The sequence below is a fragment of the Acomys russatus genome, chromosome 16 (assembly GCF_903995435.1).
Source record: "Acomys russatus chromosome 16, mAcoRus1.1, whole genome shotgun sequence".
Taxonomy (NCBI): Eukaryota; Metazoa; Chordata; class Mammalia; order Rodentia; family Muridae; genus Acomys; species Acomys russatus.
This window is the reverse complement of record NC_067152.1, coordinates 20399926-20412543: the sequence shown is the minus strand read 5'-3', so window position 1 is coordinate 20412543 and position 12618 is coordinate 20399926. Positions and strand designations below refer to the sequence as shown.

General features: G+C 38.9%; 1 protein-coding gene across 16 annotated transcripts in view; it reads right to left on the bottom strand.

The window, feature by feature from the left end:
• Mbtd1 (mbt domain containing 1) overlaps positions 1–12618 on the bottom strand; it is a 58311-nt gene that overhangs the window by 25263 nt on the left and 20430 nt on the right. For 6 of the 16 annotated variants that reach the window (XM_051158311.1, XM_051158298.1, XM_051158297.1 and 3 more), the window contains 3 exons: positions 11992–12131; positions 10543–10666; positions 9332–9414 (listed from right to left, as the gene is read on the bottom strand). In XM_051158311.1, the coding sequence (XP_051014268.1) occupies positions 9332–9414; positions 10543–10666; positions 11992–12131 (347 nt within the window). The remainder of the gene's footprint in view (positions 1–9331; positions 9415–10542; positions 10667–11991; positions 12132–12618) is intronic. The other 10 variants (XM_051158313.1, XM_051158301.1, XM_051158308.1 and 7 more) reach the window with 7 other exon arrangements.

Sequence of the window (12618 nt, the reverse complement as noted above, 5' to 3'; positions counted from 1 at the left end):
CAATTATTCTAAAACCTGGATTCTAAACTTGGCCGACATCGTAAGATCAAGCTGACTTGAGGAATTTAGTTTTTAATGTATACTATATAAAAGTTCTTTAAGTCTTAATTTTAAAGATCTTGTCCAAGAGTAGAAAAAAATACAAACTCTATTATAGGCTTCATTCAACACGATCTGGAGATACAGAACAGATACCTGTATTTGAGTACAAATTAAGTTCACAGAATATAAAAGCAGACAGGAAAAAGCAGTGGAAGAGTAATTAAAGAAGGAGTTGAAGAGATCTGGGAAAAGAAGCCCACAGTAAATAGTTAAATAACTGGTTATTTCAAACTTTCTTATGCAACAATTACTATGAAAAGAAAACTCCCAATGTTAGAGCTGCTAACTATTGGCCTCCATACCACTGGTTAAGATTGCAAGTGAGAAAAGTACCTTAGAGTATAACAATTGCATTTCCCCAAAGCTAACATGTTCCCCAATCATTGCTATGAATTCCTAAACTGCAAAGCAACACACAACTTCTTGGACTTTATGCAATAGTAAATTAAATTAAATTAATTAAATTAAATCAAGTACATGAGTTTATAATTATTAATGTTAATAATTCTAGTCTCCATGGCCCTGGATAATCAAGATTTTCATGAAATGTAGAACATTGGACATAAATAAAAGGATAAAGTAAGGTTCTAGAAGGCCTGATTATAGGGATAAATCAGGTGAAAATAAAGCAGTCTCAAAACTAAAAAATAAGCAAGCAGAGACATGAGCTAGCAAATATGGACATTGAGAAAAGGTATTCTGTCAAAGGAAAGCAATATTTAACTCCTGCCCTCTAAAACAGTGTATAAATCTCTGAAGGAAAAAGAATGTCAAATAACAGTAAACTAAAATAGATCTAGAAGCCAAAGTTAATGGCTCTCTGAGTAGCAAGCAATGAATATACTTTACTAACTTGGAGACCCATCCAATCTCAATTATTTGTAATTATGGAGTGGGGACACATATATATCTTCCCAAGAGAGGAGAAAAAAAACAAAAACAAAAACAAAAACTACCCTTCCCCCCTTTGACATAGGGTTTTGCTATGTAGCGCAGGCTGGCCTGGAATTTGCCATGTCTATCACACTAGGCTCAAATTTGCAATCCTCCTGCCACAGCCCCCACCAAGTGCTAGGGTTATATGTGTGTGCCACCATGCCTAGTTTTCCTTTTTAAATAAGAAGAGTGGATCCTTCAGGTTCCGCTGCCTCCCCCTACATCACTCTAGACCATAGGGCCATCCCTATTGCCAGCAGATATGATCAGAAAAGGAGAGGCTAGATGAAAGACAGGTAACAAACTAAGCTACCATATATTAATGCAAAGGCCATCTATTTTTTCCTTTGTGAGGACTAGCAATCAGAGTAGGTGCAGGTAAATGCATGCATAAAGCTGCATTAAACTCAAGTAGGGTAGCTAGTCTTTGCTTAACTGCAAAATCTGTGACTGGTTTTTGTTGAGAAGAGGCATGGTTATGCTGACAGGTTAGGTGGGCACATTGCTAAATTAAGTTTGCATATAGGACTCCTTTTTAGGCTGGACTTCACAAGCTTTTGTGCTGTTTTCTAAAGCTTCAGTATTATTTTTTGAGAAAATGTTTTTTAGTGCTATTTATTAAAGAAAAGTGTCAATATTTACTTTAAAAAAAAAAAAAAAGAGTAATGCTCATTTGAGAGGGAGATTTTGGTTTGGTCCCTATAGTCTGGATTGGTATAGGAGAAAGTAGCAGAAAGTGACATTTGTTCTTGCCTGTAAGGTTGTGGTTCTGCTAGGCCCTCTTAAACCAATCCATATAGTTCACTCTTTGAAAAAAAAAGAAACATCAACAAGATAGAGCACTACAGTAATAACACAGTACGTGCTCGATGTGTTGAAACAGTGATTTCATAGGTAAATCTGCCCTTTTGGTTTAAATGAATATTCTTTTAAGTGTGGAAGACGGAATGACCCAGGGCTTGACAGCCATCTTCATCCAAGTCATCTGCCTTCCCTTGCTGGCAGGAGGGACACCTCTGAAAGTCTGGATTGGCATAGCATGAACTAGCAGAACCATCATTTACAGGTAACAACAAATTTACCTTCCAGACTCAGGATGCGAGGTCTACCTCAGGCTCCTCCCAAACAAGGAAGATCTGCTCCACCACTTTCTGCTCCAGGGCCACTCGTGAGAGCTATCTGGGAGCGACTCTCCTTCCCTGCAAAGTAAGCTGTCATCAGGTCCCGTAGAGATGGCCAAATCCAAATGCTGAGGGTCCCCAACACAAATGTAAGATAACCTCCACCTATCTATCTGAAAGAAAATAATCTGGCAGGAAGTCTTATCTTCTTTACTCCAAGAACATTCCCAGACAGTCCAATAGCCCAGATGACTGATATTCAGACTCTCAGAGCACAAATACGATGTTTACAACAGAAATAAAGATTTCCTTCTACAGCACTGCTAACCTGTAACCTGATAAGCACACCCCACCTCCAGAGTGTTATCAGGCAGAAGTCAGACCTGAACTTACAAGTAAGAAACCAAGAATGGCTGGGTGGTGGTGGCGCACGCCTTTAATCCCAGCACTCGGGGGGCAGAGGCAGGCGGATCGCTGTGAGTTCGAGGCCAGCCTGGTCTACAAAGTGAGTCCAGGGCAGCCAAGGCTACACAGAGAAACCCTGACTCAAAAAACAAAACAAAACAAAACAAAACAACAAAAAAAAGAAACCAAGAATGAATTTATCCCCACAATAAAGCAAAATCCACAACTACAGTATCTCAGAACAACAAAAAATATGCATGATTACTAAAGTGAATCTATTAGAGAAATCTATTAGAGAAAGATGAAATAATATTTGGTCAAAAAAGACAAGCTGGGCACAGTGGTGCACATGTAAGAACTCTTGTGGTTTGAAGCTAGTTTAGGAAACAGCAAGGCCCTCTCTCAATTTCTACCCTGACCTAAACAAAACAAAAGCGAAACTTCATCGTCATCCCAGCCTCTCCAGAAAGCACACTCACCTTAATCTATTGGAGGTGGGGTAAAGATGATGTTGGCACAGAGATGGTGGGTGTAAGAAAAATACAAAGGAAAACTGAATGCTTGAGAAAAACGCTACATGTATGTAAAACAGGAAGCAGAGGCCAGGACTTTAAAGGCCCTCTCCCTGCCTTCTGAGACAAGGCCTTCGTCTGTAGCCCAGGCTGGCCCGGAACTCACTAATTAGAGCAGCCTTATACTTGCTGTGATTCTCCTGCCTCAGCTTCCCAAACAAAGAAGCCTTCCAAGTGCTGAGATGACAGGTGTACACCACCACACTTGGGTTTAAAACTACCTAACTAAGATATTGTTTATTCATTAGGAGATCTTCTCCCACTCCCTAAAACAAAAATCCACTCCAGGAAAGAGTACAAATTAAGACAATAATATAGATCTACTTAGGTTTCCTTTTAATTTAGGTTTTCCTAAAAACCCATAGCAAGTGACTTTTCAGTATGAGGACTTAATATCTTTGTAGAGAATACATATTTCATGCTAGTGTTAGTGTGGGGGGAACACCAAGTGCCAGAAACAACTCATTTTCTTTTCATTAGAAATAATTTTATAACCTAAGGTGACACATAGAAGGTCTATCTTTAGTTATTACAACTGAGATGAAGTTATGTATTTTTCAGAGTTCTCTCTGCATGGGTCAAGGACAGAAAGGAAATGCCTAAAAGGTAATTTTAGTTGGAAAAATATTTCTAATAAACATGTTTCTGAGAAAGTGCATCATGAAAGGTACTATAAAACTAAACTATTGCAACTGCTCATAAACAAACAAGAGGGCTCCTGTTTTTCTATCATTACAGTAAAATGATACACATTGAAGAAAGTAAATAAAAATTTGATGAGGCCGGGCGTGGTGGCGCACGCCTTTAATCCCAGCACTCGGGAGGAAGAGGCTGGTGGATTGCTCTGAGTTCGAGGCTAGCTTGGTCTACAAAGTGAGTCCAGGACAGCCAATGCTACACAGAGAGACCCTGTCTTGAAACCCCCCCCCACCAAAAAAATTTGATGAGACCTCAATACCACCAAAAAGAGTCTGCAATGAAAATTGAAAGTCTTTTGCATATTCTTTTTCCTTTTTATTAAAGATTTTATTTATTTGCATATTATTTCTTACTTAATTAAATCTGACTCAGACCTCTGTCACAGTAACCCATGTCTATAATCCCAGCACTCAGGGAGGCAGAGGCAGGCCTGTGAGTTTTGAGGTCAACCTTGTCTACATACAAAGCAAGTCCAGGACAGCCAAGGCTACACAGAGAAACCCAGTCTTGAAAAACAAACAAACAAACAAACAAATCCCCAAAAGCTGCACCAGGCCAGGGACAAAAACAACATAGAGATGTAAGTGATACAAGGTATACTCTTGGAGGCAGAAGGAAAAGGTCAAAAAAACCTCAGCTTTAAAGTTATAACATAAGCTAGATGGGGTAGATCATGCCTTTAACACCAACACATAAGAAGCTGGGGCAGGAGGACTGCTATGAGTTCTTGTGTCGTCTGCTTTGAAAGCCAACCCATTAACAAATAAATCCTCCCTCAACTCCTGTCACAAAGCCGAGTACTACTCCCCCAATCCCAAGTCATAGGGCAGCTACATACGATGGGACATCCTCATAATCCCTCTTAGGAGGCAGAGGCAAGAAGATTTTGAGTTCCAGGTCAGCCTGGGTTATGTATTGAGACACCCACCTCACTGCCTCAACCCTACCCCACCCTCACATAAAATACCTATGAATCTGATGAACCTATACAACATACCCAAATGGTATATGGTTGTACATTAGTATTAGGTGGGTTTTTGCCTTGTTTGGATACTACTAACTCAGAATTTTAAAAGGGCTGAAGAGATGGCTCAGTGCATGCTGCTCTTGCCGAGGACTTCAGTCTGTTTCTTGACACCCATGTCAGGTGGTTCACACCACCTATAATTCCTGCTGCAGGGAACCTGATGTGTTTGGCCTCCATGGGCATTTCCTATACTAGGCGTGTATACCCACATGCAGACATAGACGTACTTAAAAATAATACAAACTTAAGTTTAAAATTACAATCCAGTTCCTCAAAAAGTAGTAAAAGCTTTATTGATAAGATGGTCTAGGTGACTTGAAGGAGGGTTTTGAAGAAGCTGGCAGCTCTGTGACTATACGGTTAAAGCCCACTTCTTCTTCCCTCCTCCTCCTCCTCCTCTTTCAAAGTTTTTGATAGAGATCTCTGCAGCCAGGCTGGCCTAGATGGGACCCAGCCTTGGCTTCCTGACTGCTGGGATAATAAGTATGTGCCACTATATTTGCTTTAAGTAAAACTGTTATTATCCACTTAGTGATTTTCAACTCAGGACTGCCAAGGAAAGGGTGGCCAAGGGTTAAAGACCAAAGCCTTAACAGAATTTGCCCTGCCAAACTAATCAGTGTAGTTTCTTGCTATGACTGAGATCTACTCAGATTTAATTAGGTAAGAAACAATATGTCAGAGGACAAAAGAGGACTCAATTTTCTTTTCTTTTTTTTTTTGTTTTTTGAGATGGGAGTTCCTCTGTGTTAGCTTTGGCTGTCCTGGACTTGCTTTGTAGACCAGGCTGGCCTTGAACTCACAGAGATCCACCTGCCTCTGCCTCCTGAGTGCTGGGATTAAAGGTGTGTACCACTATGCCCAGCGGGACTCAATTTTCATTGCAGACTATCTTTTTTTCGTTTTGGTGGTTTGAGGTCTCATCAAATTGCCAAGTTGGTCTTAAACTTGTGATCCTTTTGTGGCTGATATTGGTTACAGTGCCAGGATTAGGTCCAAAGATTATTTATTTATTAGTCAAAGTCATGGTATGTCACTCATTACATATCTTAGGCTGGTTGCCAACACAATAGGGATCTAGTTGGTTTAGCCTCTTGAGTGCTAGGATTACAGTTGTATAGCACGATGCTTGACTCTAAGGTAGGTATCTTTATTTTTCTAAATTTTATTTTCATTTTAAATTATGTTTATGTATGTGTGTCTATGGCTTTATGCATGTGTACTGATTCCCATAGAGGGCACAGGCATCAGCTCTCTATGGAGCTGGAGTTACAGGCAGTTCTGAACCACTTGACATGGGAGCTGGGAACAGAACTTGGATCCTGTCTAAGAACAGCCTATGTGTTTAACTGCTGAGCCCTATTTCTAGCCTTATAATGTAATTGGAAGAAACTTCATTTCTAAAAATTTAAAGACAGCGCACACTTACCAATTCCTGTTTCAACCAGAACAGCTTTGCTTCTGCATCACACATTAGAAATTTGTATTTGTAATTAGGTTAAAAAAATAATTTATATATGAGGCGGGTGGTGGCGGCGCAAGCCTTTAATCCCAACACTCGGAGGCAGAGGCAGGTGGATTGCTGAGTTCGAGGCCAGCCTGGTCTACAAAGCAAGTCCAGGACAGCCAAGGCTACACAGAGAGACCCCGTCTCGAAAAACAAAAAACAAAAACAAACAAAACATATATATATATATATATATATATATATATATATATACACACACACACACACACACACACACTAACGTGAAGGTTCCTATGTGGTACGGAAGTGGGCAAAAGGGCAGCTGTGGAGACTCTAAGAAAAAAACTGCATTAGAGAATGTGTTAAGTCTTAGGAGGAGGATGGTGTGAGACAGGGTCTCCGCTCTCAACAATTCCTGGCAAGAGACTTCCTATAGTCCAAACCAGTAACTTTTCTTAGAGATAAAAGAGACAATAACCTCAGGGAGAAGATTGGGAGAGTAATCTCTGAAGATTAAAACTGAGTTTAGCTTAAGGTCTACCACTTATACCAAACGGCTTCAACTGAAAATATTGATTAAAGCAACAAAGCAAATTCATTGTACTAAGACAAAGCTCTGATAAAAGTAGTGGTAAAGAAAGGTAAGTGGAACAGGAATGCAGGCTCCTCATAGCTGATAGAGACTTGCTTCTGTCAGGATAATGTGAAGGTGGCATGTTATCCTTATTAATAAGTTAACTGCTCCACTCTAGAATAGAATACCCCCCAAAGGTTTATTTATTACATAAACAATGTCTGCCTGCATGTATGCCTGTATATCAGAGGACACCAGATCCCATTGTAGATGGTTATGAGCCACTATGTGGTTGCTGGGAATTGAACTTAGGACCTCTGGAAGCATAGACAGTGCTCTTAACCTCTGAGCTACCTCTCCAGCCCAACAGAACATCCTTTATTGCTTGTCTTAAACTCACTTTGTAGCTGAGATTAGCTTTGAACTCTTAATCTTCCTGATTTCACTTTCCAAATGCTGAGATTATAGGTATCTAGGACCATACCCCAATCCTGAAACTACATTTTAAATTATAAAATATAGAAATATTCTTGTTTAAAAAAAAAAAAAAAAAAAAAGCAAACGGTTACACGTCTAAAGGCCCTTTATTACCATCTCTATGTCATCCCAACAGCTCCCCTTCACATAACCACAACTCTCAGCTCAGCACTCGGCGTTCCAGTCCTTTCTGGAATCTTATTTCCAAGGTAGAATTACCTGCTCTGATACAATTTCAATCTTCAAACAGCAAAGCTGTAAGCGAAACCAACCAGCTGTACGAGATGTCTAACCATTCAAAGATATGGCCAGGGAATGAAATATACTTTTAGGACCTTGAAATGCTATTTAAAAGAATATCCTGGCTACTTATATAAAATGGCTTGATCTAGTTTATGACATAAACCATTAACAAGATTTAAAGAAAGATGAAAGCCAGCTAAAAAGAGAGAATAGACAAACATGCAGTGATTGGCATGAAGACTTCCTATAGGATCCGGAGCACCTCCGTGCCACAGAGCAGCACCGTGGATTATACTGTACAGTGTGCTAGGTGTGGGGCCTGCTGTGAGGGGCTGCGTAGGTGTCCTGCCAGTAAGTGACACCCAAATCTGTAGTTCTTGTTGTAGTTGTTAGACATAACAACAACAGACATTACATAGTTCCCTAGTGTGACAGTATTACCAATAACATAGCATAAGTCACCTCTGAGATAAGCACCTTAAGATTGTATTTTAGAAGCCGGGCGTGGTGGCGCATGCCTTTAATCCCAGCACTCGGGAGGCAGAGGCAGGCGGATCGCTGTGAGTTCGAGGCCAGCCTGGTCCACAAAGTGAGTCCAGGATGGCCATGGCTACACAGAGAAACCCTGTCTCAAAAAACCAAAAAAAAAAAAAAAAAGATTGCATTTTAGGTTTTTATAGATGCCATGTCACAAAGGGGTTAACATTTGTACATTAAAGGAAAAACCCCAACACATTAGTGTATCAGGCTTTAATATGCATTTATACCAGCGAATTAAAATGCTTGAGTGTAAAAAACATCCTTCCTAAGTGACAGGTAAGTGAGACTCATTTGGATTGTACGGTAAGAAAACATGTGCAGGTCTGTTCACATGCTATTTAATAAAGCTGTTAGCAAAATGTTAAGTGTGAAAAAAACCCTTCAAACTTACTTTTTCCAGTTTATGTATGCACAGAAGCAGACAGTCTTTAAATATAAATCAATCATGTCAGGTTAAAAAGTATTAGAGCAATTTAGTCCCCCCCCCCCCCCCAAAAAAAAAAGTGAAATGATATCTGACAGTTTTTGTTTTTTTAACATCAAATGCTCTGAAAACTACATCTTCCAAGCTGTTTTTTAATGACATAATCACTTATTCCAGCTCACAAAACAAAAAAACAAAACAAAACAAAAAACCCAAAGTATTCCTGCTGCTTTCTTGGGCTGTGATTTTACATTTGGAGGCAAAAACAGAACCTCTTTCAGAAATTACCTGTTCAAACAGCAAAGTTCTTGGGCGGCCCACATGACATGCCTAGCACCAACTATTTTTGCTACAGAAACCCCCACCTTTTCATGTCTCATATGCTTCAACATGGAAACCGTATGAGATAGTATTTTTTACTGTTCAAAATCATTTCATACTGCGGCTAAGACTTTTTTTTTTCAATGTTGGAGGCAGAACAGAGGACCCTGAATGTTCTAGGCAATTACCTTGTCACTGAGCTACTTCAAAAGCCCTCAAAAAGGGCTCTTAAAAAAGATGTGAAGATTTTACTGGTAAAACGCAAGAAATTATTTTTAGTTATTAAGTAAAATAATAAAGGAGAAACATTTTCTTCTTTTTGTTTTGGCAAATACTTTCTATGGATAAGATGATGACATGTTGTTGTACCTTCAGATTTAAAGATCAAGCATTTCATTGTAAGGGAGAAATTCCATACTCACATGCTTAAAACAGGCTACTGGAGCGGCTAGGAAGCTGTTGCTGTTGATGTAGTTACCCCAGCTGAAGCCTTCCACGGAGACTGCTGAAATAAAATAAACAGATATAATTCTCTAACATTTTATTCACAAGAAATTTTTATTCATTCATTCAATGTGTGTTAGGGAGCACGTGGGTGCAAATGCATGTGTGTGGAGGTCACAGGATAACTTCTGGGAGTTGGTTTTCTCCTTATAGCATGTGGGTCCCAGAAACTAAATTCAAGTTTCTAGGCTTGGTCTCAAGTACTCTTAACTGCTGAGCCATCTTGCTAGCCTGTACGCTGTTGTTATTATTATTTCGGTTTTTTGAGACAGGGTTTCTCTGTATAGCCCTAGCTGTTTTGGAACTCATTCTGTAGACCAGGATGGCCTTGAACTCAGAGATTCACCTGCCTCTGACTCTCTAGTACTGGAACTAAAGGAGTGCATCACCATCACCTTGCTTCAAAAGTTATTCCTAAAACTTGAAAAGAAATAAAATTTATTTTTGAAAAGGAAGTTTTTGGTGAAATGTGATGACACATGCCTGCACTCAAAATACTTGAGAGATGATAGCAGGGGAATCATGGTTATCTAGGGCTATATAATAAGATTTTCCCCCCAAAACTCACTTCATTCAAAGCTTTTGTTTTCCCATATAGATGAAATAACGCGGCTAAGTAATACAAGCTTTTATTGGTTAAATCCCTGATCTAAGTACTTGCTCTCAAAAGTGTATCAGATTTCAGAGTTCCATGGATTTTCAGGCATTTACATGGACTTTACTGGTGCTTAAAACTGGCACATATTGCTTCTCTTTTCTTTTGAAACAGGGTTGGCTGTTCTGGCACATATTTTTTTTCTTTTTTTAAATCACTTTATTTCCACATATTTCAACACAATTCTGAATGAGGTTCTTATGTACTAGGTGAGCCACTAAACAAGTGCCTTCCCCAGATCAAAGTTTGCATTTTCTGATTAAGAATGTCCCACTTGTATTTACAAACACATTACCATAATCACTAGAACAACTTTGTGTGTCAATTACTCCCATCTACATTGGTTAACAACCAGGGAGCACACAGTCTTAATGTGCCAACAGAGAAAACACACAGCTCAAACACAACCCAAGGTTAAAATGCTGTCATTTGGAACTAATTGAATGAATAGCATTCCACTTTTATTACACTCACCAGAATTACCTGCTTTTGTCTTTGCTTGATTTTGCAAGGTAGCTTGATACTGAGCATAGGCAGCTAATTTAGCAACTAAAGGTTGTTTCTGAAGGACTTTTGCTTTCTTTGTTGGAGGCTTACCCTGAAACAAGAAAAGTTAAGTAAATAGGATTCTTCTTCATCCCCTCCACATCCCAAATGTAACATGATTGTATACTATTCATTCTGCTTACATATTGAGAGTTTAGAAAATTATTAAAGCAGAGGGAACATACAATGAATGAGTCTTAACATGAGAGGCTTTTTTTCTTTTTGAGTTCTGCTACAATGTAGTTATCTAATATGGGCAGCAGAGCTGGCGCAGACTAAAACAGAAATATGCAAATTAATATGTTAATAAAAATTATATACCATGTATGTTAAAATATAGGCTGTGGTGGCTACTCAACTTTAGAGTAGACAGAGTCAGGGTTATCATTCATGCAGCTGCGAAGCACGGCTACTGATATGGAAGAGAAGACAGCTCAATGTTCAAAGAGCAAGTGACTGAGGTTTATACCTTTAGTGCTAACGCAAAAGGTCAATGACATAATGATCATGGCCAAATTCAGTGTGACAAACTGCCATCCATTTGGGTACAGACCACTGCTCAGGATCTTTGGGAACTGTCTATCTGAAATATAGAAATACATCTAAGTGATGTATTTCCTTCATCTGGGGGATTTAAATAACTCAGTGCTATGTAATGATCACAATACGTTAAATGAGAGAGAAAAACTGTGACCATACAAGAGATAATTACAAAAATCAGTAGTATAATGCCTTAAGACATTTTGAGATGGTAGGGTAACAACTCAGGCAAGTAGTCAAGACTCCAGTATTTTGCAGGCACTAATATACACTTAAAATCGGATGGTTTCTTTTTATTTCATATGTTTTTAAAAAGGTGAGTTATATTAACTAAAAATATTTGGTTAAGGTATCAAATTGGTTGTATTCAAGGCTGTTAACAAGGCTGGGGTCACCCACAGCAATAAAAACTCCAAGAACAAAGAACAAAAACCAAAGTAGAGAGCGAAGTTGAGGGAAGAAAAAAACCTGAAAAACACAAAGAATAAATCATCTTCACCCACATGGTGATTCTACCTTGATATTAACTCAAGGAAAAATTGGGGAGGGAGCAGAAAATAGCTTTAATTTTTACATATAACAAGGTGTTTAACTGTATTTATATGGGAAAATATCCTTTAAATTCATTTAAACAGATAATTTATAGCTTATTTTGGATAGCATGTCTTTACTATGTAAGATGTTCCAGTTTATACTACTTGTGGCTCATACATTGCTCAAAGTGTAGGCTGTAAATCACTGGCCCATTGGGCAGAGGTGGAGTGCAATGAATCACAGTCAGATGACAGGTGAGTGAAAGCCATGGGAAACAGACAAAGAATAAGAAGGTTTCTGTACCGTTACCTGAAGTCTGGCCAGAATGCTTGCCTTCTTAGAGTTCGACGAGTAACTTCTTGAACAAGAAACACTGCAGAAACGTTTCGTTTTAGAGTAAAAAGCATCTCGTACACCGACCATCCCACACATCTCACAGGTAGCTAATTAATAAAGTAAAAATATTGGTATGAAGATCATACAATAAAACCAAATTTCTCTACCTGCCCAGTGGTTATTTATCTGGAAATCTGCAATGAATTTTTCCCTATCTCTTATACAAATGATAGAGAAAAGTTACAGACAAGACCTGTGTGATGCCACAGTGGTGGAATCTCCAAAGTCAGGCGATTTCCTGAAGTCCTAAAGGCTTTAAAAAGGTTGAGAGTGTGGTGACACATTGTTTGTAATCCCAGCACAGAGTGAGTGTGTGTAAACCCAGTTTCAACTAACATTCTGCTAATGTTTATCATGTGCTGGGAATTTTCATACACACACACACACACACACACACACACACACACACACACACACACACTACACATTATGAATTTCAGCTTTTAAAGGGATTATGTGTAAAAAACAAAGAAGTGCAACATAATTAAAGTGTTAACAAAATTACAGCAAAAGCCTTTAAAATACTATAAAGGT